General features: G+C 35.6%; 1 protein-coding gene across 9 annotated transcripts in view; it reads left to right on the top strand.

The window, feature by feature from the left end:
* The window catches only part of Scai (suppressor of cancer cell invasion), a 182,396-nt gene extending 156,194 nt beyond the window's left edge, over positions 1–26,202 (top strand). For 8 of the 9 annotated variants that reach the window (XM_063227514.1, XM_063227527.1, XM_063227503.1 and 5 more), the window contains 4 exons: positions 3,940–4,012; positions 9,002–9,175; positions 9,374–9,474; positions 16,695–26,202. In XM_063227514.1, coding sequence (XP_063083584.1) covers positions 3,940–4,012; positions 9,002–9,175; positions 9,374–9,474; positions 16,695–16,841 — 495 coding nt within the window. In that variant the 3' untranslated portion in view covers positions 16,842–26,202. Of the gene's footprint in view, positions 1–3,939; positions 4,013–4,720; positions 4,862–9,001; positions 9,176–9,373; positions 9,475–16,694 lie in introns of those variants that run through there. The other variant, XR_010040084.1, reaches the window with a different exon arrangement.
* Positions 26,203–26,433: the final 231 nt, after the last annotated feature.

Raw genomic sequence — 26,433 nt, 5'->3', positions numbered from 1 at the left:
AGTTTTTAAATTCTGTCTTCAGCTGTGTCTAACTTAAATTATCTATTGAGTTTTATGTTATGGTATTTTTCACTTCAAGTTTTTTGGTACTTTTTCAGGTATTCTGTTACTTTTTATGGTTTCCTATTCTCAATCTTGTTCATTAACTTAATGTTCCTACTTATTATTTATTATCTCTTTAATAATTCCTGAACCTGACATCTAGTTTTGCTTTTTAAGACATATATTGCTCTATTTGTGTGCCCTGCCCCATGTACTTGATTACTTTTGGCTCAGTCTCTCTCATCCTTAAAATTGTTTGTAGGAAGTTCAGAAAGCCCTAAAATGAAGATACTTTTCTCCAAAGAGGGTTTGCATTTACTTGTGCTATATGTCTCAATGCACTACAGGTTAGGGGCCTTGTTTTTAGAATCACCTAGGTGGTGGAAATTTGGGCAACAAATATTAAGGAGAGCCAGCTTGTGGTAACAACCTCAACAGCTAATTTTTTGTAGGAAGAGGTGTAGTATGTCAGTTTCGTTCAGCACCAATGTAAATGTGTTTACAGTCTCATGACAAGCAGTTACAGGCAGAAAAAAGATGTTCAGTTTGGGAGTGGTTCGTCATTATACTAGGGAAAAACCATTCTACTCTAATGTGGATCGATTTTTTATTAGATTCCTATCTTGACCAAATGCTATACTCAGATACCAGTGCCCTTTTCTAGATGAGGCCTTCAAAACCTCCATTCAAGTTGCTAGATTGCCTCAGGGCAACAGTATTCTGAAGCCTGCTTATTTTCTCCTCCTGGTTTAACCTCATCTTTCTGGCATCTCACCATTGGCAGTCTCAGGATTCAACCCATTCCTCTGATTTTACAGCTTCAACTAACCTTTTCAGCCGTGTGTGTGTGTGTGTGTGTGTGTGTGTGTGTGTGTTTGTGTGTGTGTGTTGGTAGGAACTCAATGCAGAGCCTTGCTGGTTAGGCAATTACTCCACCACAGAGCTACATATCTAGCTTTCCTCCAATATTTTCACCTAATTTCATGACTTATAGTTACTGTATATATGCTGTCTACATCCAAATACATATCTCCAGCCAGACCTCTCTTTACAACTCTTCTTAAGTATCATCTGCCTATAAGTATCATCTGCCTACATACACCACAGTCTCTAATTGGAAAGTTGACTGTAGAGATTATGAACTGACAATACCCAAGACAGTTACCACACTTCTTCTACTTGTGTCTTCCATTAGTGGCCATTAAACTTTTGTGGTTGCCCCCACCAGTATCCTGGTTTTGTATTTGACTTTGACATTCTTTCCCTCCCATCCCAGGTTCATTTCAGGAAGCCCTTTTTTTTGATTCTGTGTATCCAAAATCTTATCACTTCTACTGCCATCCTGTCCATCATTGTCACTCACCTGAATATGGCAGTAGCTTCCCAACTAATCTTCCTGCTGCCTTTCCACCTTATAAGTATACCTGGGACTCAGCTATGTCCTGCTGTGCATAAAATTTCCAGTGACTCTTATCTCACTCAGAATAAATGCTTTATTTTTCTGCTTACATCCTCCTGTCCCGCATCTTTGATTATTTGTCTTGTTACTCTTCAGATTGTTCAAGCTCTTTTTGTTTTGTTCCCTCATTCTCAAATCCTCTTCCAAAGGTACCCATTGATTCTGCATATATTTAAGTAAATGAAGTTTGTTAACTTAGTCTTCCCTAACTACCCTATTTCAAATCACAAAACAGAACTCATGGTTTTGAGAATGGGAGGAAATTATGAGAGTTTTACTGTAAATAACAAGAAGAAAAAGCTCTTGGTAAATGTCTATTGTGGGGGCCTTTCAAGCGGAAAATCCATACTATATTCCCACATAAGCTCTGCCCTTATGTGAATAAGCAGGGAGAGGAAAGGGATTGTTTCAGAGGGAGTAAATCCTGTATTCAAAAGAAAACTGATTATCTGGCATTTTTATTTCTTGAGGAGTAGCTGTTAGAGCTGTTAACTAACTTAGTGTACCCTGGATAAGTCTTCTTCCTGCAAGGAAGAATCTTTATCTTTCTGTTCTCATCCCAACCTTTTATTTTTTTGTTCTTGTTTTCTTTTACTTTTCCAGACTTCACCTGCTGCTTGAGTAACCAACTACAGTACAGTATTTGAATTGACTCTTTCATCTAGCCCTATTTAGCCTACTCATAAACTAAGCAATTAACAATGGTTATGAGAGTCTTCTAGATCAAAAACTAACTCTTTATATTTCACCATTTGTATTGTGATATTTTACACTTTCTTTTCTTTTCTTTTTTTTTTTTTTTCAGACAGATTCTTGGTATGTAGTTTAGGCTGGACTTGATTTCACTATGTAGCCCAGGCTGGCCTCAAACTTGAGGCAATTCTTTTATCTCAGCTTCCCAAACGCTGGCATTATAGGCTTGGGCCATCACCCCCACATATTTAAATCTTTGTTTGTGTGCTTGTTTTTTTTGTTTTTTTAACTTTTTATCTGTATCGGGGATCTTACTCATAACCGCCTGCTTGCAAGGCAAGTGCTTATGCCACTGAGCTAAATCCCCAGCCCCGCTTGTTTGTTTTTGACGTGAGTCCTTACTGTGTACCCCAGGCTGGCCTTTTGCCTCAGCCTCCTGAGTCCTGGGATTACAGGCATGTACCAACACACCAGGCTACATTTAAATCTTTTGGTGTATTTAGAATTTATCCTAGAATATATTATGAAGTTTGGGGCAACCTTTTTTCTTGACCAATTTGAGCTGTCATCATTATTACATCTAGAGATGTCCTAAATGTTTTGGGGTCTCATTGTGGATTTCCATTCTGTCCCATTAGTTTTCTACATATGTTTTTAATTATAAGTATCTCAATTATGTTTTTAAAGTCTAAATAAGTCCAGTCACACCCTCCCCTTCCCCCACCGCCAATCTGATTTTCCTATATGAACTTTAGAATTACCTTTTCAGTTGCAGAAAAAGTCTACTTTTACTGAGTTTAGTCTAAATTTTAACAGATTAGTGTACAGCATTTTTGGGTGATTTTCTCTCTAAAAAGTCTTTTCTATTTGTTCAAGCTTTTATTTTTACTATGTTTAAAAGTTGTGTGTGTGCACACAGATATGTTTCACATTCAGGTTACTCTTAGGGGTTTTATCTTTCTTGTCATTTTGCCAAAGAGTTTATGATTTTACTTCCGATGTAGTTCAACCTTAATCCTTAAAGCGTTACTTTATGTAAATTAACACATTAACATTATGGTATTACACAGTATCCTGTGTGAGCAGTTACTATGATCCTCAACAAGACTTGGATGCAATCCTCTCATATCAGTAAATCAGTGTTTGGAACATTGTGATGGAAAGCCAAATTAAAATTTACCCTAGAACATACAGTGTAGTGTTAGTGCACACCTATAATCCCAACACTTGAGAGGCTGAGGCAGGAGGATTGCTGTGAATTCAAGGATAGCCTGGACTATATATGAGGTCAGTCTGAGCTACATAGTGAAACCCTGTCTCAGAAAGCAAAAAACAAACAAAAAAGTATGCAGTGCAGGTTTTCTGATGGAGTGGCCTCTTGGTAGACAGCCAGATGGTCTCTGCTTACAACTGACAATCATGTATTTGCTTTTAAAAATCATAAGGATTTGGCTCAGTAGCTCTAGGACCTGCCTATTAAGCACAAGGCACCCTGGCATCAAAAAAAAAATAAAGATAAAAATCAGTACTTCTCTTAGTAAACTGCACTCTTGCAATGGCCAGTTAGCAAGCCTGAGTGATGGTAATTGGATAGAAATGGTATGTGTGCAGCTGCTACTGTTTACATCTACTTATGTGTTAAAGAACCCAGTCTGTCGTGCACTAATATTGTTCTGCAGGCAATTACTAAGGAACTGCCATTGATCAAATCTTTAATGAAGGTTTTAAATTCTTATATATTACAGAACTTCACAAACTTGTTTGGACAGCCCCTAGTCTGTTTGCTTTCTCCTACGGCATATCCAAAAGCTTTACAAGGTATGTCTTTCAGTGCCTGTTACTGAATGGGATGTGGATGCTGTATTTTGAATAATGTTGATATTTATTTTTCCCTCCCATAATGATTATGTGTGGATTGGTGGTATTTAATGTGGCAGATGTACGTCAATCTGAAATATGTCTAGAAACCTTGCCAACAGCCATACTTTCTTAGTGAGCTATGGGTAGGACCTGAGATAATTCCTCCTTGAGAGAGGTGATTTACTCCCTTCCTGTGGGGAATTCATGATTTGTAAATTTGAGATTTTGTTTTACAAGTGCTTATTTTGATTCACTTGTCATAACTTTGCTGATTTTCTTTGTCTTTCATTGCATATTTTAGGCATCTTTTAAGACCTTAAGATTACCGCTCTTAAAACTTATCAGCCTATTCCTGAGAGTTAGAATATCCTAACTGGCACAAGTTAAGGGCTTTCTTTTTCTTTTTTTTTTTTTTTTTTTTACCTTGTTTTACTTCTTAGATAAAAGAATCTCTTGTAGTCTGCCAGAGAGAAAAGTTAGTGTTCAGGTCATTTTTCTAATGACTGAGAATTGAAAGACTTTTGTCCGTAGTGATTTGTCCTTAATAGGTAACACATAAAACCTAATTCTAACTCCCAGTCATTTAGGAGGTAGAATGCTAAAAGAGCCTTCACACTGTTTTAGCAGTACTTGTCACTGTTTCACTATCTCCCTAACTGTGAATAGTGCTGATGTCTCTCTGGGAGATGGCATTTTACTGCTACTTCCCAGCCAGAAGTCCTGTCTGCTGACATAGTTTGACACAGGAAGTGATGGTCAGCATTTGAATGCCTGAGAGAAGCTGGAGACTTTCACCGTTGTTTTAAGGTAAGTTCTACTTTTTAACAGGGAAAAACATAGAAATTCTAAGTTTATATATTCAATATCCAAATTACAAAAGGGATAGAACTTACCTTCAAACAACGGTAAAATTCTCCTACTTTGAGGATTTTGTCATCCTGTTGTCAATCCTGGAGGAGTCTAACCCCTTCCAACTACTTGAGAGTGCTTTTTTTCCTCAATCTGTGCCATAATGGTGTAGTTTGGTTTTAAGCTACATAGTCAATTGAGTTAATACCAAGATTACTGGGTCTTAATACCAAGAAACACTATTGTGTGGAGGCGGACAGACTGAATGAATTTGACCTAGCCATTTCCTAGCTGCGTGACCTTGAGAAGTTACTCAGGCATTCTGTACTTGAGTTACTTCATCTACTAAATGGAATTAATAGTAATACTTACCTCAGAAAGTAATACTGGGTACATTAAAAAGCATTCCATATGTGCTATCAGTATTGTTAATATGCTTATTTGTAATACATGTCTTTAATGCTTTTTTGGTTCGGTATCCTATCTTTGTGCTACAGGGATTAGATCTCAAATATCTTAAATGAGTCGGGCAATTATATAGATTTAAATTTCCATTGTGAAAAGTTGTGATTTATCCAGTGGCATTGTTGTTGGCCCTCCAAAATCAGTTGGTCCTCCATCTGGGTACAAAACTGAAAGTATTTAAATAATAGGAATGTCAGATAGGGTTCCTACACTTTGTATATTTCAAGGCTATAGTCCTTTCATTAGTTAAGACTTGTTTCTTTGCTCAACACTGATTCTACACTGATTTGCTAGGCACTGTGGTAGGCATCAGGGTGAGCACTCTGACCTGATAAGACCCAGTTACATTTCTCCCAGAGCCACAGTCTAGTAGAAGATAGAGACAATCTTAGGCAAGTACTGTAAGTGGTACAGTGTTTCATGGTCGATGCCAGAGCGTCACACACAGGGAACCTCTAAGCAGCATGAAAAAGTGAAGTGGGGGATGAGGTGATGTCCAGTATGGCCATCCAGGGCATGCAGAATAGGATGGGGGTAGAGGGTGACTCCGTGTACTGTTCCAGCAGAGAAACTTTATGTGCTATGGCCCTGAGATGAAAGAACTTACACAGACCTTCAAGAAATTAAGATAGCCCCTTCTACTTGAAAGGTATTGAGTGACTGGATGTTGAAAAACCTTCTAAAATTTGTTATGTGATTTAGTGGAACGACAGTGAGGAACCATCAGAGGTTGTTATGAGGGGAACTTTCCAGTTGTCCTCAGAGAAAATGTAATAGGGAAAGCACAGATGGAAGTAGGAAGATGATGGTGACTGGAGCTCAGACAGCGACTAGGTGTCTGGCTTCAGATATCCTAAGACCAGTGAACCATTAGCACTGGTGATGGGCTGGATATGGGAAGAAGATCACGGAAGCAGGAAAACATGTTGACTCTCTGGTACCAGTAGAAATAATGAGATTTGAGGAGTATGCTTGTGAAAATTTTGTAAAGGGGAAAGAATTTGTGTTCAGTTATTGACTTGTTACGTTTGAGATGCCTTTGAGAGTTAAGTTAAATGTAGGAGTCTAGATCAACCCTGCCTGATAGAACTGTAGAGGGAGTACAGTGCCCACCTAGCAGGGGGCAGGTGTTACAGCTGACAGTTGAGCCCAAGAGCTTCACACTGAGATACATCTCCAGGTCTCCTTTTTTTTTTTTTCTTTAAAGTTCTTGCTGGGCTTCCCAGGATGGCCTCAAACTGCTAATCCTCTTACCTCAGCCTCCCACATATGTCTCCAGGCCCACCTAGCACCACACTTTAAAAAACTGGCACACATAGGTGTTTTGGCTTCCCATAGAGTGAGATTGTAGAGATGTAACAGGAGGAAGGAAAACTGGCCTTTATTGAGAGCATGGGAGGGCTGCTCAAGAAACACCAGCAGCCTTTAGAAGCTTCAGGAATGATCATGGGCTTTTTATCTGGAACCTAACAGGTCAGGAGCTTAAGGGTCGGACAGAATGACGCACTGACAGATGATAAGGATGCGTTAATGGGAGGTTTGACTTGCGAGTTTGGGAAAAGAACACCAGGGGGCACTGTCGAGCCACAAAGGGATCTTGTACATGAGGAAAAACCCATCAATAGGAAGTTTCCAGACAGCATGGTACAGGGCTCTTGGAAGTGCTGCTTAGGGACCTGTGTGGTCATGGTTGTTGTGGCAGGGAGTCTAACTGGCTGCAGAGGTATGGAGTTCCACAAAAAGTCTTGTGCCAGCACGACTTCATCTCCCACCCAAGAATGCTTAGGAGTCTCAGTGTCCAAAAAGCTGCTGATTGCAGCCAGTGCCCAAGCAAGTATTTGGGACAAATTGCTTATCATCTCCAAGCCTTAATTCCAGAAAAATGGCCTCTCTTCAAACAGTTCAGATAGGAAGGAGTCCATTACTAGACCAAGTTCAAAATTTTCTCCTGCAGAAAGCCCAGGCAAGTGAAAAGCTCAGAAAAAAAAAATGGAACCCATTCCCCCCTGGTCACTTCAATACTGAAATTATTGACAAGACCCTCGGCAAAGTTATACAAATGGATGTAATCTTATTTGAGATGAATCAGGCAGATTCAAAAGAAGAGGATACTTGAGAGTTCCTAAGGCAAGTTCAGAGTTTGAGGACAAGGGTGAACGTGTCACCATGAATAACATTAAACTTCCTAATTCAGAAGATAGAAAGATAAGATTGGAGTTTTGGACAGTCAGCAACTAAAAACATGGAATAGTGAAATAAATGATCTAAAAAGAAACAGGTGATGCATACCTCCTAATTTGAAAAAGTAAGCAGCTCTGGGTGCTTTGCGTTTATGGTATCTACAGTGCTCTTGTATGTTTAAGGTAAACTTTGTGAGATAGAAGGATCATTGCGAGAGCAAAACCAGCCTGGGCTACAAAATGAGCCCAAGTCCAGCCTGAACCACACAGCGAGACCCTATCTTAAAAAGAGAGAGAGAGAGAAGAGGAGAGGGGAGGGGAGGGGAGAGAAAGAAAAGAAAAACGAGATAACTCTTAACAGTTTGAGCAAAGAACAACTAATGAATCATGCAACACTTTCAGTGGAGAAGGGTTCAGAGAGCTCTGCTCTGTAGAGGAGGCAGCATGCTTATGTAACTGAACACAAAGAACTCCATTAGTTTACAGAGAGGCTTTTGCCATGGCTAAACATGGTCTAATCCACTGGGAGCTTGGGATTATCTGAATCTCAGCTGTTTGAGATTCTACCCTGCTTTTCAGATGTTAAGAATTTTTCTTTTTGAGTCAAGTTATATACTGTGATTGTACTTTGAAGTTTTGCACAGTTGGTGAATGTAGTTAACAAATAGTTATTTCAAAATAACTAAGAGATTCCAAACATTTTGATACAAAGAAATGACAGATTTTTGAAGTGATAAATATATTAATTACTTAAATATGATCATTACACATAGTTACAGATTCCAAAATGACATAGTCTACCCCATAAATTTGAAAAATTATGTATTAATTTAAATAAATAAAGAAAAAATACACTCCTTTAAAAAAAAAGTCAGACATGGTGATGCATGCCTTAATCCCAGCTACTTGAAAAGTGGAAACAGGAAGACCATAAGTTCAAGGCTACCCTGGGCACTATAGCAAGACCATGTGTCAAAACTAAGATAAGGGGGTAGAAATGCAGCTAAGTGTGAAGACCCTGGTCTGGGTTCAATCTCTAGTTCGCTCCTTCCCCCACAAAAAGAGAGTAAAAAGAAAATGAAATGAATATTAACAACATATATTCTTATGCTAAGGTTTTTAAATCCAGTTTGTGTTTACAGGGTATCTGTAGGCTGCATGAATATTGAGAATTATGAATCAGTAGGCATATAAATGGAAATGAAAATCGTGTGTGCAGATGAGATCAGCAATGTTATTTTTGCATTTCTCTTACATTTACTAGACTATCTTATTTCAGCAGAAGGCAATATATGTAGAATATATTTTTGTAGTTTCTTGAAAAATCTGCACTGTTGGATATGGTTTAGTGATACAGCTTGAACATTACCAGCAAATGAAATGTTCCTCATATAAATCTCTTATCCTTCTTAAAATTGTTATCTCTATATATGTAACATGTTTGTTATTGCAGATCAATCTCAGCGAGGTAGCCTCTTCACTCTGTTTTTGAACAACCCTCTAATGGCCTTCCTGTTTGTGTCTGGATTGTCAAGCATGCGTAGAGGTCTATGGGAAAAGTGCCAAGAATATCTTCGAAAAATCAACCGTGATATTGCTCAGCTACTGACCCATTCACGTTCAATAGGTACCCTACTAATCTAACTGCACATTTAACAAAATATACTGTAACGGCCTAAAATGATTACTTATTTTTAATTGTTTGATTCTTTAAAGGTATTTGTCCCAGGTAGGAAAGTCAAGAAGGCTTTCCTGAAGTTGTCTTCCCTTTGAAACATAATTTCCACATAAGCCTCCTTTTACTGTCACCTTTTCCTCATTGCAGATCAGGCATTTCTCCAGTTTTTTGGAGATGAATTTCTTCGCTTACTTCTCACAAGATTTATCTTTTGTTCAGCCACCATGAGGATGCACAAGATTTTTCGGGTAGGCAAAGAATATTACTAAAGACCAGTTTTATTATTTTAGTTATTTAAGAATTATGCATATTTTACTTGTATTTGAAAAGTTTGAATAGATCCAAAATAATGTTTAGAAATAAATAAAAATTAATAATATTAAGATACATCTGAGTACCTTCCATCTTATTTAAGGTGAGGCCCTCCGTAGGTTCTTTTTGATCATGTCTCCTTCTAAGGTGCAGTTGCCATCTTGAATTTTATCACTATTTGCTTTGCTTTACAGTTTTGCCACACATATTTGTATTTCTGTATAACATGAAAATATCTGTATTGCTTTTTTGCAATCAAAATTATTCTTGAAGTTAACCTATATTGATAATTATTGCCTTGATTTACCTTGACTGTACATCACAAATTACCAATCCAAGTTGACTCAAGTTTTTATTATTATATAAATGATACCACTGTGAAACTCTTGTATCAATTTTGAGCAACTTCTCACTAAGTCTTTTTCTGTGTTCCTTTTTGTATAAATTGTTTTCAAGTATTTTGCTGGAATGGATAGTTTGTTTTGCTTATTCTTATTCTGTGTATTCTTGAATTACACTATATAATTCATTGAATTTTAAAAATATTAGCCATTGTTTCTTGTATAACATTTGTTTTTCTTTTCTTTTCTTTTCTTTTTTTTTTTTTTGTGTTTTTCTTTTTTATCGGTACCAGGGATATCGAACTCATGACCACACACTGGCAAGGCAGGCGCTTATGACGCTGAGCTAAATCCCCAGCCCCTAACATTTGTTTTTCAAATACATTTGAAAAACTTTTTAACTTTCTGTTCCCTAATTTTCCCATTTTATTATAATTATACAATGTAAAAGAATTATACAGTGAAAACACACCGTCTCCTAGGATTTTGCAGCTAACATTTTGGTATATTTCTCACATATTTGTCTATCTTTCCCTCTTTCTATCAGTTCTTCTTAGTTTATGTGAATTACAAAGTTAATTGTGTACATCAGTAAATTTTTATCTGTATACACTTTCATGTATACATATGTTTTTGTGCTATTTGTTTGTTTTTATGAGATAGGATCTCACTGTGTAGTCTAGGCTAGCCTTAAACTTGCGATATTGCCCAGACTGGCCTCAAACTTCCAGTGATCCTCCTGTCTGAGAGTCTCAAGTGCTAGGATTATAGGAATGCATACGCCCATGGCCTGTCTGTTTTTATGTCTCTTCTTAATTGAAAGTTTGATCAAAAGTAAAATGCACAAAACAATAAAGTTTATCAATCAGATGAGTTTTGAGGAAGACAGAGCCTGTGTAGCCGAGTCTCAAGTTACACCACATAACAATAGTCCAGAAAGTTCCCTTCATAATCCTTTCTAATTGGTCCCTTAATCTTTTACACCAGAGGCCACTACTCCTTCACTGTAAATTAGATTGGCCTATTCTTAAATTTCAATCACACAGTCTGGACTCTTGATCAAGTATATTCTTTGAGTTTTTTTGTTTTGTTTTTTTGTTTGTTTGTTTGTTTCACTATGCAGTTCTGGTTGGCCTTGAGCTCACTTTATAGCCCAGACTGGTCTCAAACTTGCTACAGTCTTCATGCCTCAGCCTCCCTATTGCTGGGATTACTAGCACAAGCCACCACGCCCTGCTGAGTATATTGTTCTTGAGATTCATCTGTGGTGTGTTGTGTATCAGTAGTTTATTCCTCTTTGATACTGAGTAATATTCCATATATATTCTGCAAATATACTACATTTTATTCAAACATTCTCCTGTTGATAAACACCTAGAGCATTTTAAATCATTGACTACTATAAGTAAACCTTTTCATGTAAGAAAGAAGGCTTAAGTCTTAGTCATAGGGTTGGCGTGTGTTTAGTTCAGTTAAGAAACTACTTAGAACTTTTCTCAAAGTAGTTGTACCATTTTACACTTCCTCCAGCTGGATATTAAAGTTATTCTTCATCTTTCCCAATATTTGATGTCCTCAGACTTTCATTTATGACTGTTCGGGTGGTTATGGGGTTATCTCATTGTAGCTTTCAGTGTGCATCACCATAGTTAACATTGATATTCAACATCTTTTCATGTGTTTATTGGTTATATTTTATCTCATTCTGAAGCCTGTAAAAATTTCAACTAATAAATTTATTTTTCCTTTGTTGTTTGTGTTCTTGTGTGTTATATAACAATTCTTTCCCTGACTCATGGATACAAAGGTGTTTTTCTAGGAATCTTTTGGTTTAGCTATTACATTTAGATCTCTGATCTATTTTGAGTTTTTATTTATTGTGAGAGGTATGTGTGAGAGGGTTAAAATTTTTTAAATGTGTATCTTAGTTACTTTTCTTGCAGCTGAGACAAAATACCTGACACCCAAAGTTAGAGAAGGAAAAGTGTTTTTAAAGAACATTTACTGATTTCTAATTCCTTTGTGGTCAGAGCAGATACTTTGTTATTTGAATCCTTTTCAAATTATCAAGACTTGCTTTATATAGCACATGTTCTGTCATGGTAACATTTTTGTGCATGCTTGAAATATGTGTGCAAGTCTCACTGTTTTGTAATGTTGCAGATTCTTTGTATGTTTATTGTTCTTGACTACTTCTAGTAATTGTAGCAGTATATCATACATGTTTTCATTTTCTTTTGGATGCTTTTATTTTTTGTGTGTGTGTGGGGGGGTCAAACTCATGACCTTGTGCTTGCTAGGCAGGCTCTTATGCCACTGAGCTAAATCCCCAGCCCCTATGAATGCTTTTAAAATTTTTCTCCATATACTGGTTTCTTGTAATTGGATTATGATATATGCACTTGATGTGGTTTTCCTCATTGTTGGTTTTTCCTAGTTTAGGATTTGTCAAGCATCTTATAAATGTGTTTAAATGAAAGATTTTTTACTTCTGAGGTATATTTTCTTGAAGTTTTGGGGGGTTTTTTTGTTTTGTGTGTGACAGGATCTTTCTACATAGCCCAGACCAGCCTTTAAATCACTATATAGTCCAGGCTGCTTTGAATTTGCAATCTTCCTGTCTCAGCCACTAGAGTGCTGAGGTTACAGGCATGTGTCAGCATGTCTTGCTTTTTCAAATATTTTTTCTTCCTCTTCTCTCTTTCTGAAAGACCAGTTATATGTATGTTACACACTCATCACTGATTCATTTATTGTTTTTCTCTGTGCACTTTACTTTTGATAGTTTATTTTGCTATCTCTTCAATTTTTCTAATCTTCTGGAGTGTCTAGTTGGTCAGCTGTCCAATTTTTCATTTCACATGTTATTTTTTCACCTCTAAAGTTGTGGTTGATTATTTTTAGTATCTTCTATTTTCCTCATTACATTTGTTTTCCTTTATGTTCTTAAAAGTATCTAATAGTATATAAGTCTTTTTTTGTAATCCTATATTCACTACCATTTAGAGAGCTATAAATGATATTTCTTCAAATATTTGAGCAAACATGTATTCATACTGTTTTTTATATCAGTTATGGACCTTGTATTCCTGGCTTGTTGTACACCTATGAATTTTCTGTTACAGTGTAGAAAATGGGTGTTGTGAATTTTATGACATCTAATTCTAGATATTGTTGTCTTCCCTTAAAAGTGTTGGACTCTAGTCCTGGCAGCAATTAAATTACAGTACTTATAAATCTTTTTGATCTTTCATACCTTGTTTTTAAGCTTTTTTCAAGTAGACTTATGGTAGCCTGTAGCAACAGACTTAAGCCTAATATGAAAAAGCATTATTCACCTAGGATCTCTTTAACATGTTACCCATGTCAATACAAATTCTGTTCTCTGGAATATGTTTAATCAACTCAGACATCATCTGGGCCTTTGTCAGCTGACAGGAGCGTTCGGTTTTTGTTTCTGTAGTAGTTTTGTCACACTTGAATGGACCAGTGATAGTCCAGGTCCCTGTATAAGAGGATAAAAGAATTGCCACATGTACATCCAATAGTAAATATCTGTAGTAAGTAGCTATGTTTAGTGAAGATCACAGGAAATGTAGCCACAATAACAGAAAAAAGCAAAAAGGACCAATAACTCAGGCTTTCAGAATTTAAATGCCAGAGACCTGTATTCTCTGGTGCCTCTCAATGAATCTTTCTTGGCACCAATGCTCTGGCGCTGAGGCACGGTGATCTCCTAGGGTTATTTTGTACTTCTCTTTGGGTAGCGGAAGCGGGAATGACTGATGGGCTGCTGTTCAGGGTTACACAGAGAGACTGGTGTGAGTCACAGAGCTCCTTTGTTTCTAACTGTACTAATTCTTGAGTACTCTTCTTCTTCTTTCTTCTTTCTTCTTCTTCTCTTCCCCTCCAGCTTTGAAAGATTGTATTTTTGTCACTCCTAGTGTTACTGGGTAGCTCCTTCTCAGAATAGCTCACTACTGGATTTTGGTTTGTTTGCCTCTCTTTCTGGAGTTGAATTCTAGGTTCTTCTCTCAAACCAAAAATTGAATGAAATCAGCAAAAAAAAAAAAAAAAAAAAACAATGGCAGAGGTTAGTTTTAAAAAGTAAAAGTGGCCAGGAGTGTAGCTCAGTGGTATAGCGCCTGCCTAGCAAGTGTGAGATCTTGAAGTTTGACTCGTGGAACAGAAAAATAAAAAAACATAAAAGTGAAGAATGTGGAAGAAACTGGCTCTGCAGAGAAAGGTTAGGCCAAGGAGAAAAAAAAATCAAGACAAAAGAGTACCCTGGAGGACACAGGGTGAGCTGTGGTGAGGAAAACAGCTGTAGCAAGCTCTGTGTCCTTCTATATTGTTCAAATTTTGAGGAAACCTACGTAAACGTAACCATACGGGTCCTGAGAGATGGTACTGGGATCCCACCTGAGGCTGGTGTCAGGTCCAAGCCATCCTATCGAAAACCTGCTCAAGTCCTTGGGGAGAAGTCCACAGATAGGGCTTTCGGAACTGTTGTTCACCTGTGTTCAGAATCTTGTAATTAACAGGTCAAGCCTACTTACTTAGTTTTGCCCTACTCTTCTATCTCAATAAGATTTGCTGTGTGTAAAATAATTTTATTGTTGTAATGTGTAATGAATGAGCCTTCAGAGGAAAATAGAAGTAATATTTCTTTCCCCCCCCCCTTTTTTTTTTGTCTTTTTCTTTTTTATTGGTACCGGGGATCGAACTCACGACTGCCTGCTTGCAAGGCAAGCGCTTATGCCGCTGAGCTAAATCCCCAGCCCCTCTTTTTCCCTTTTAAAAGATTTTTTTGAAGTAACATTTAGATATATGAACTCTCATTTATAATCCATAAAAAAAGTAATTTATTTCTTCAGGAAATTCTAAATGTGAGGGGAAAAATTACAGTCTGTAAAAGTTACCAAATTCTTGAAATTGTCTCCTTTTGCTTCCATGTCACTTTTTCCTATGTCACTTTTTTCCCTTTTTTGTTGCTTTTTCCTTTTTTTCTCCCTGATTTTTCTTCATCCCTTTTAGTATCTCCTATACTCTTCTTTTTAATATAATTTTTTAGAGAAAAAAAGAAAAAAGGGTAGAAATAATACAGAACTTCCAAAAAGTAAAAAATCACTAGTTGATAAATTACATATTCTTACCTTAAAATAGTTGTTCAAATTACAAAATCAAAACATAAAAAGTAGGCTGGTCTGATGGCAGTGGGTTATCAGAACTTACTAACACTAGTGTCACTAAAGTTGGTATACCACCCCCCCTCTGCTAAATTTGACTGGCTTTAAAAAAATTTTTTTTAAAAACATAAAAAGTGGACAGTCAAATAATGACAATACAAACCTTTGTCTGATAAACTAACAAAAACTTTGTAGTATGGTTATCTATCTTGCACACTTAAACATACATACAGTTATATCCTTTAGAGCACTTTCTTTCCCTTTCATTATTATAATATCTAATATTATACATTTTGGATCTTGTTACTCTTTCAGTTTTTACTATTTTTTGTACTAGAGAAATAATGTATTTACAAATACGAGTTTGATTTATTTCACTTATGAGGATAGTGTAAAGTCTCCATTTACCTATAAAAGCCTCAAGATCATCCTTTTTATAGCTGAATAGTATTCCATTGTATAAAAATACCACATCTTTTTCATCCATTCTGTGGTTGATGGGCATTTTGGTTATTTCCAAGATTTAGCTATTACAAATTGCACTCCTATAAACATGGATGCACATTATGTCACTGTGACATGACCTTTTCGATTCTTCTGGGAAAATACTCAGGAGTGGAATAGCTAGATTGAATGGAACTTCCAATCCTAATTTTTTTGTGGAATCTCCATGCTGGTTTCCACAGTGGCTCCACAGTCTACATTTTTTTTTTTTTACTCCTTTTACTAATAGCTTAGAAATCACATCTGTTTTCATTGCTTCAGTATTTATTTTCACAAACATTATATCATTGTCTATTTATACTACCTAGATGTATTTTCTGAGATACAGCCCTGAATTGCAAATTGAATTTATCAAGCAGTTCTATTCATACTCCTATGTTACCTCACACAAAATGTACTTAAAACCTGAAACTGTATACTTCTACCAAATTATCTCCTTTTATCTTCTGTTTTTCTGTCAGTAGCTCCCAACTCTTCCATTAAGTCATGTATTTCTCTAAGCTTTCGGTTTTATTTGGCTTCTCCCACAATTAATAACCACATCCACTAATTTGACCTTTGCAGTGCTTTGCATGTCTTTTCCTTCATTTTGCTTTCTACTACATCTATTAATTTATTTAAACAGTGCTTGTATGATGGTTCATGTCTGTTGATCCCAGCCCTCTGGGCAGCTGAGACAGCAGGTTAATAGGTTTGAGTTCAGACTGATGAATTAAGTGAGAACCTGTCTCAAAATTAAAATCGGTTAGAGATGTAGCCTAAAGCAAAGGCCCTTTCATTCTTCAGTACTGGGGGAGAGAAGTGTTTGAAATTTCATGTGTGTTAAGATTTTTTCCCCAGCAAGAAGGAAATATATGATACAGTTTCTAGGTGATATAGAGCATGGTGCCCAGCACAAGCCTCAGTGAGCATTTATGAAATATCTCACTAAATAATATATTCGATTGGATCATATGAATGTGTCATTTTTAGAAGTCAAAATGGCAAATACAAAAAATATATTAATAATTAATCATAACCAGTATGAAGGAAAAAAATACTAAGTTAATATTGTATTAATGCTGTATAATAGTTTTCTTCAGTACCCTATAAAACTTGACTTTTCTTTTCTTTGCTTACCAGGAAACACGAAATTACCCAGAATCATACCCACAGCTGCCAAGGGATGAAACTGTGGAGAATCCTCATCTCCAGAAGCACATTTTGGAATTAGCATCCATTCTGGATGTTCGAAACGTCTTCTTTGAAAATACCATAGATGACTATTAAAACACAAACCCTCTTGTTGAAACAGTTTTTCATTTTTCACAGATTTTAAATGGTGCAGTTTTCTAATGTGACAACAGACACACAGTGTGTTACTTAGTTTTTATTTTTTGATTTAGGGACTACCATTTTAAAGGCAAACTGAAAAAAATGTTCAAACTTTTAGGGTAACTTTTAAAATGCAGTCTTTCAAGTCTTTTAGAAACTCAGTTTTTATTTTTGGGTTTTGATTACCTCCAACATCCAGTCATATACTTAAATAGTCACTGTTTTCACCCTGAGAAGAGTAAATTGTGTATTTTTTATAATGAGAAAAATCCAGCTCCTGTACGTGGACCTTAAATGTCTGGATTTGGAAAATATGTAATTGTTCATAATGACAAACTGGCTAGCATGGACTACTGAAAAGCAAGAACAGAGCCTTTCCATAATATTTCTTTTTATTCCAAATTAGTAGGTAAAAAAAAGTGTGCTTTTTTTTGGTACCGGGGATCAAACTCACAATCTTGCACTTACTAGGCAGGCACTTATGCCACTGAGCTAAATTCCCGGCCTCTAATGTGTGCTTCTTTTGAAGTGTAATCCATGCAAGTCCTGATCATTAAATACCTTTAAATTCTGTCAAAAATTCAGAAGTGGTTTAGGGTTGATTTTTTTTTTTTTTTTTTTTTTTTATAAAAGCTAAATCTTTTAGCTGGGACTTGAGGTGATAAGTGAGTATTGTGTTATTATGAAATTCGTTTGAAAATTTTATTTCTATTCAGTCTTTGCTGGAAATGAAAAAAAAACAAGTTTTAAATATTTCAATAAAATGTCAGGTTATTAATTTCCTAATACACTGTCGTTAGGAGTTCTACTTAATATCTTAATTTAGAAGGTCAAATTTAAAAACTGGATTGATATCTGTAGCATATTATATAGTTTCTCTTTGCCTAGTTCAAATTTATGAGACTTCAAAATCAGAGATAATAATTTTGGTTAAGTGTAACTTGATACTATGAAACTTAAAGCAAAAGTTGATTTTGCTTTGAAAATTTGGAAATATGTTTTGCTAAAAACTCTTAATTATTGTATATTCATGCACCAGTTTTATATGATTTTTTTTTACTTTTTTAAGTAGGATTCAGAATATAATAAGTTTTTGTGTTTTATCCTTTTATTTCCTTCATAGCTTCATAAGCACTATCTGTGTAAGGTTCTTCCCCATATTTTTATAACATTTCAGTTCACAAATTACCTATCAATCAGAAAGCCTTTTTATCTGTATAGGCTGTCTAGAATCAGATTCACCTTTGGCAGTACCAGGCAATATGAGGCAGTTGCTTTTAGTAACTTTCCTATGGTCTCTAGGGAAGTTTTACTGTAATATTTTTAACTTGGCTTTCATTTCTTGCCTAAAGAATAATTTGGGTCTAAGTTATTCCTATACTGGCTTTAGTCTGCTAATTTTTTATCTGAAGTCTTGAAATTATTGCTCTTAGATTTAGGTGTTCGTTTACTTTTAAAAAATTATTATTATATATATTCTTTCAAATGGTATTTCAGAAAGCTTGAGAGAAGCCTATAAAGATTTCTTTTGCAAGTGGCTTATTTTTCATTTTCCGATGGACTGCTTCCTGTTCTGCATGTCTTAACAAATCGTATAGGTTTCTTTCCTAACGGTGTTCACCTGACTGCATCAGTAGCCCATCTTCAGTTATCTGGTCTCTTTAATCCAGCTCCCATAAAGTTCTCTGCCAGTTATTCTCCTACGAACATACTTCCTGTTTTCAGATGTTTAAAGTAATATTTATTATTCTGGGCTTTTATCCTCACTTGTTAAGCATGAGGAATACTGATCTGAGGCCCAGGAAACCTGAGTTTTAATAGTGGCTTTCTTATTAAGTAGCATTGTGCCCTTTGACAAGTGTCTTCATGTTCTGCTTTTGAGCGCTCCCATGTGTAACACAAGACTCAACCCAAAGTCTGTGAGTCTACAGCTAGGACTCGTACTTCCGGAGATCATGATTTCTCTACCATTACCACCAGGAAAACTAGTTTCTGTGTTTTTAGTAGACACAACATTCTTATTGAGATCATGTATTGTTTCATCCATACCCTTAGAAGACATGTTTATTGCCCAACCACTCTACTCCACATTTTCAGAGTGTGGAGAAGCAAAATAGACTTTAAAGTGCTTATCTTTTGAAGCTTACATTCTCTAGGGTTTTTGGTTTTGGTTTTGGTTTTGTTTTGTTTTGTTGGTACCAGGAATCAAACTCAGGACCTGGCACTTGGCAGGAGGGTACTGTGCCTTTGACCTATATCCTTTACATTTTCAAAGAGAGAGTCACGCAATAAACAGAAATTATTAGATTTATGTTAAAAAGATAAGCAGGATGGAGAATTTTTAGAACATGGGAAGGAAATTTTTTTGTTTGTGTTTGAGAGAAGAGCATTGTCATGGGCTAGGGTTATAGCCCATGATAGTCAGGCTTAGTCACATAAGCGCCTGTCTGACAAGTGCGAAGTCCTGAGTTCAATTCCAAGTACCAAAATAGATAAAATAAAATAGAAGAGATACCAGAACTGAGCATGATGTAGTGTATGCGTGTAATCCTAGCACTCTAGGAGGCTGAAGGAGGAAGATCTCAAATGTGGGCCCACCATAAGCAACTTAGCACCATAGCAAGACCTCATCTCAAGATAGAAAGGACCAAGAAATGTAGCTCAGTGTGAAGCCCTTAGGTTCAATCCCTAGAGCAAAAAGGAAAGACAAATCAGTGTATGTGTCATTGAGAAGGTCATGTTTTCTTAAAAACTCTATTTTTGTCTTTATTTTTAATTATATTTTTAAACACATACAGAGGCTGGTGATTGCTTCTTTTGTACTCTTCATTCAGCTTGTATGGTTTCAGGCATTATTTTAATCACAAAATGTAAAAGGACAATGGGCTTAGTGTGACAGATTCTGTATTTTAACTGTTTGCCAGGCTTCTTTAGACCAATTTCAAGCCCTATTTAATTTTAGAATTCATAAAAATTTAAATATTAAGCTGAGCGTGGTGGCTCACACCTGTAATCCCAGCACTCAGGAGGCTGAGGTGGGAGGATTATTGGGAGTTGGAGACCAGTTTGGGCTACAAAGTGAGCTCAAGGCCAGCCTGAACTGCATAGTGAGACCCTGTCTCAAAAAAGACCAAAAAAAAAAATTTTTTTTAAATATTGGCATCAATAGCACAGCAACACAATGGGAAACAACTTTTTCATTTTCAGATTGCGCAGGTTCTCCACGGAGATTTCTGCAGTCACTGACCTCTTTTACTAATCACTGCAGAGAAGCTGGCCATAACGGGGGCACACCTGTAATCTCAGCTGCATGGGAGGCTGAGGCAGGAGGATCACAAGTGCATGCTGTATGTTCCATCACCAGTAACCAAACCAAGAAAGAGGTAAAAAATACAGTGTGCAAACTAGGAAACATAAAATTGTAAGAAATCAGTTATAACCAAAACATAATTAACTCAGTGGACTTTTCTTTTTCTTACCCTGATGTTTCTGAAGTTGGCAAAGCAACTGTTTTCCTTGTTTCACAGAAGAGAAAGCTGTGATCCAGAAAACTATCTGATTATTCATATAATGATAGAGCTGGAACTAAACTCAGATCTCCTAATCTCAGGCCAGTAGCCCCAGTAGTCAAGACTGCTTTCTTATAATGAGCAAGGAACAAATTATTAAGGGGCTCTGTCTTGGCGCAGAGCATCATGATATTCTTTTTATCAAAAATCTTTTTTTTGAGACAGGGTCTTGCTGTGGAGTTTAACCTGGACTTTGAACTTGTGTGATCCTCTGCTTCACCCCTGAGTGCTAGGATTACAGGCATGCACCACCACACCAGGCACTCATCAATTCCTGAAACCAGTAAATCAGCTCTGCAAAATTTTTCTTAATTATGAAAATCTGATTTTAATCAGGATATATTCTTTGTATGTATGAGTTTTTCTCATAGAAAATGGTGCTCTCAAAATCTCTCAAAGCACAGAATTTATCCTTTGCACTTTTACCAGATTGAAATGTGAAGCAAACTGCAACCCAGTCATGTCAGATGTGTTCCTGATGCAGGAGCAGGATTTTATTTTCCTCTGTTTATGGCTGCTGCCCTTTATTTTCTTCGTGCAGCTGAGTTTCTTGAAACATATTAAGTGGCAATTGCATTGAATTTAATTCTCACAAAAGGGGAAGCAGAGTCAGAAGAGGTGGCACCTATCTGTAATCTCAGCACTGTGGGAGGCTGAGGTGGAGAATTGTGAGCCTGAGCAATTTAGCGGCTTTGCCAGATCTTGTCCCAGAATAAAAATTAAAGGCCTGGAGATATGGCCCAGTGCTGTGGGGGATAGGGAAGTGTAGCAGATCAAATTGCTTCCTTTTGTAATTTTCTCCACATTTAATTTTTACCGTGTGATTTATCATCCTTTTATCTCTGAGAAGTGCTTTGGATCCAGTTGAAAAATCTTACACTTATACATAGAAATGAGTAATCAGCCTGCTATCCAGAGAATATTCTGGACTGGAAATATAGTAAGATGCCAAGATACGCAAACTTGAAACTGCCAGTAATTCACAGTCACTTGCCCCACACTCCATGAGTAAATGATTTGATATGGATATGGATGCTTTGAGTCTGTTGGTGGTATTTTGGGTGTTTATGTTTCCGTGTGTTTATTTGGAGAATATATTTACACTGAGGGCTCTCTTTTGACCTTATTTATTTAAAATTCCTGTTTTATTTTTAGTGGCATGTGTATATTTTTGTGATGCTAAATACAATCTCTGTGTATAGGTTTTGTATATATGTATGTGTACATATTTGTAAATATGTTGGTTGCAGTGATGCGGTTACATGTATATTATACCCATACCCATTGTGGGCTGAATTTATTTAAGTTCTGTGAGGACATCCTAGTGGCATTGTTCATGCTGCTGTAATTAGGTTGTGGCTAGATCTCATTCACGAGCTTCTATTTTGAGGGGCTTGTATTGGGATAAAATGGGCTCATTTGGAGTTGAAATTAATGATATGACATTAACAGAAAGCTGGACATTTTTAACTTTAAAATCATTTGCAAGCTTCCATTTAAATTGATGGTAAATTAAACTTGGAAAACCTAAGTATGTGAAACTGAGACACCAACAAGTTCTTAAGCTGTTTTAATCATTTATTTTGTTGACCAATAATTGAATATTATTATGGAGTAGTAAATTGTTTATACTATATTGAAACTTAAGGGGTTATCGAAAAATTACTCAAACCATATTTAAAAATAGAAATCTGTCTTTTAATTGGGGGAAGTATGTTCCTAGTTGTCATTTCAACACCTGATACTAAATTTTAATTTTGAAGTAAAATTTTATCAGTGTGCTTCATTTTATATGTGTCTCTATGAGGCAGGAAAGGGAGCGCAGCTCCTGAAGGCCCCACCTACATGGCATAAGACTTAATGAGGAATAGGAGGTTGTTAGTCTGTATATTTGCAGCAGCTTTGGTTTAGTCCTGTCTAAACATTTCCAACTATACATTTTTTGTATTGGAATCGCATATCAAAGATGAATATTATCTAGCTGGGGCTGTACCTCAGCAATAGAACACATGCCTGGCATGCTTCAGCCCCTGGGTTTGATCCCTACCACCACAAAAACAAAAACAAATAAATAAAGATGAGTATGCTTACCTGAAAAAATGTTTCCAGTGAATAAAATGCCTCCAGTTGTATTCCTGAATCTCTGTGAGACCAATTGTGTTTTGCAATTTGACACGATATAGTTTTTAATATTAGCTGCATGGTGTGCTATAAAAGTCTGGGCCTTCTAACCTCTACCAAGGATGATAGAATTAGGGAGGCTACAATTATAGAAAATATGTGCAGTGCCAATTTGTGAATCTATGGGATATTGCAGAATATCAATGTTTGACTACTCTTGTCTGCAGTTGACATGTATATTTGCATGAATGAATGTAAGAGATGTTGAATCTACACTTAAGTACACTCACTGCAGAAATTAAGGGTTATTTTTGCATGATAAAAATATAACTACAACACAACTTTTTACCCCATTTTTCTGATCAAATCGACCTGCTCCAACATTATTGTAAAATAAAGTGAGGAATAAATTCAGACGTCAGTACCACCATCCTCAAATTGTCACGTTTGCTGCCCCACTGTATTTTTAATAAAATAACCAACTATTCATAATATTTTTCAATTACTGTATGGTATTAAATTTAAAATCATTATAGGCTTTTTCTTAAACATTAAAATGCAATAATATATTATTTCTGAGAAATCACTGAAAATATCCATAGGGTATGATGTTTTGTAGTTTTAATAACCAAATCATTTTTTCAGTGTTAAAGAGTAACAGAGCAGATAGTATGCTGTCTCAGATTCATGGAACTGACTCAGAACCAATGTGGACATTAATTTGAGGAAAGTAACAGCAATAAAGTGTACATTAGATAAGATTGACCCTGTGGATATGACTTCTGACCCTAAGGGTTGTAAAAGCTGGTTAAGTCCGCAGTTGGGACCAGTTTACTTTTTAAAAGAAAATAAGAAGTAATTCATTTTTTTTCTAATTTAGAATTTTAAAACATACTATGTCCCAGCTTCACTTTTTGAACACAGAATCTTAAGCATATCTTGTTTTAAGAGAAAATGATCTGAATGAAAGCCATCACCTATTGACAGGAAAGATACCAAGTTGATTTAGGGGGATATACACTTAATTAGGTAAAGAAATGTATTAAGTATAACTAATTTGCTAGTGCCATAGAAATGTTTTCTTTGTATTTTTGTAAATATAAAATGTTTGCTTAAGCTAAAATTGTTTTTCACTTACTGCTTTTGTGAAATAGTAACTTTTGAGAATTCCATTTTTACATAATATTGTCATTTAATCACTGAAGTACCATTTCCTAATTTTAAAATATCTGTTAATTTCTTTTATGGTTTTAAAAATTATTCTTAAACTAATGAGATGTGTGTGTATTTAGGAAATAAAATTGAACAGCAGATTCAGTTTTCTAATAGTTTGAAGTACATTATATTACATATCAACTTAGTCAAACCTGACTTTCATTATAGAATAGACTATACATTGGGAATATTTTCCTGTTTTAGTAGACAATTCCAGTCTATATCCTAAGACAATCATCCTATTTAGGTGTAATACTGTTATAAAGACATCAGTAATTTCAGGTTTTATGTTTTTACTTTTCTCATAGGCTTATGGAATGAAAATTATAGGCCAAGTTACACTTTCTTAGGAAAGAAAGAATTAAAGCTAGACTTCTTACAGGTCTGCATGAAAGAAAGATAATTAAAATTTTTATGTATATAATTAATATTTTCTCACTTGAAAATATTGTGAATGTCCACTTGTCCCTGATCAAAGTTGAGATTTATAAATATTTGAACAATAAATTTTCTCAGACATCAAGGCAATATGAGTAACCACTGTAAAATATAAAATAATGATATATGATTGCCCCCAAGTAAATATTTCCAAACCATGGAGAAATAACCACTGTATTTTCTTCAAAATCCTATTCTTACTCTCCTTTGCACACTTTTTTTAATGGTATTAGGGATCAAACTCGTGACCTTGCATTTGCCAGGCAGGTGCTGAGCTGCTGAGCTACATCCCCAGCCCTATTTTTTTTCTAAAATAAAAAACGCAGGAAAAAAACACTTAAAGTACCACTGTAAGAATTTTTAGTAACATTTCCTGAAGAATGGGTTGTCTTTAAACTCTTGTAGCATTATTAAAATGACCTAATAGTGCAGTAAAATAATTTAGAACTTGAGTTTTATGTCATTATAGTTAATAAATGTATTCCTTTTGCCAAATAGACCATATGATTAGTTTTCCAACTGTTTTTGTTTTTAATAAACTTTTCTGGTCAGCTATCTGAGAGTCCTATATTTTGCAGGATTCTTCCAGTTGAGGTAGAAGTCTTAGATAACAGAAACGGAGATGGCAGTGTCCTAACATTTCCATAGTAGAGGTTACACGTGAAATTTATCCAAATGGGTTTTCTTGTGTAGCTGCAGTATAAATAATGTATTAATCAAGTCAGATAAAGCAGTTATATAAATCACTTTTTACTTCAGTCCAGAGATTCTTATAATTTCAGGCCACTTTATTATTTTCTATGAAATGTTACCATTGTAAGGCTGAGTATTCTTTTACATTATTCAAACATAAATTAATTTAGTCAAATAGTTAAAATAACTTGATTTTCTCCCCTGAAAATAATGGAACCTGCTATCTGCATCATGATCATTATAGGCAAAAATGCACTTGTTTAAATCATAGCAGAAATTACATTTGGACACTATAATTACTTGATTTCTAGTGGTGTGAAATGCTTTTTAAAAATTGTGCTTGTCTGTAACCAAAATGTTATAGAATTGTAACATGATAGACTATAGAGTTATATTTATTAGCTCTACTCAAGCGATTGAAGCACAATGATTTTCATGTAACAATCCTTATCAAAGTGCTGCTAATGTCGTGCAAATAATGAAGCTACTTGGTTGCCTATCTAGCTATTCACAGATCACTGTAATCTTTGAGACATAGTCTTGTTCATTTGTATTAGTTTGAGTGTTGTGGGTTAATACTTTAGAACAAATTTCATCAACTCAGCTGTTAGATCATTTGATTTTATTAGATTTTATATGTATTATCCATAGAATAAATTTTGAAGGGGCTACTTGTTACCAACAACTGTGGGGACATTATATTGTTAGTATCACTTGAGCATTTGTAGTATTTTAAAGTCTTGTCTGTTGTGTTTCTAAACTGCTTAAGCCATACAGGATGTTTTTTGTTTCTTTTCTTTCCAGTAGTCTTTCAGCTTTGTTATGGTTAATATTTAATAGATTTTAAAAATTGAAAAGGTTCTTCAAATATTTTCTGGAGTTCATCATATCCGCTCTTATTTGATATGTAATTTGTCGTAAAAGATAGCAAGCCGCCTTTCACCACTTCACTAAATCAATTTCAAAGTAAACACTGTGATTCTGCAGAGCAGATTCCATAGGCTTTCCAGTTTTTTTCCTATTACACAGTGCCTGCCACTTGAAGGCACTTAAATACTAGAAAAAAAAAAAAAAAAAAAAAAAACGTTTTGATGTTTGTTGAGATAACAAATACACAATATTTGATCTTTATTAGTGCATTAAAGCAATTTTTGCATTGATAAATGTCTAGGAATGTGATTACATTCATCAGATGTGAACTCTTGTAAATGAGTTTTGTATTTTGAATCCACGTATATCAAGTGTATCATCAATATAAAAATAAACATTATTTGCTTACAGTGTTGAGTATTAAGTATTATTTACAATCTAAGGGCTAGGCTGTCATGGTCTGTATCTTTCAGATGATGCCTCTGGTAAGTTCCACTCTTACGGGTTGTGGATTCCATGTTTATTCTAGTTTCTAGATTTCTTGTGCGTCCTGATTTCGATTTTTCCGTTCTCCCACCTACTGGTGAGAACTGGGATGGTCCGAGGGAGGGATTGTTGAACAATCGTTTGAAATCAGCTGA

The sequence above is a fragment of the Cavia porcellus genome, unplaced genomic scaffold (genome assembly GCF_034190915.1).
Source record: "Cavia porcellus strain 051 isolate PalLab524CR breed Dunkin Hartley unplaced genomic scaffold, mCavPor4.1 scaffold_1, whole genome shotgun sequence".
Taxonomy (NCBI): domain Eukaryota; kingdom Metazoa; phylum Chordata; class Mammalia; order Rodentia; family Caviidae; genus Cavia; species Cavia porcellus.
Note: the sequence above shows the minus strand (reverse complement) of the source record. Positions and strands in the feature narration are given on the sequence as shown.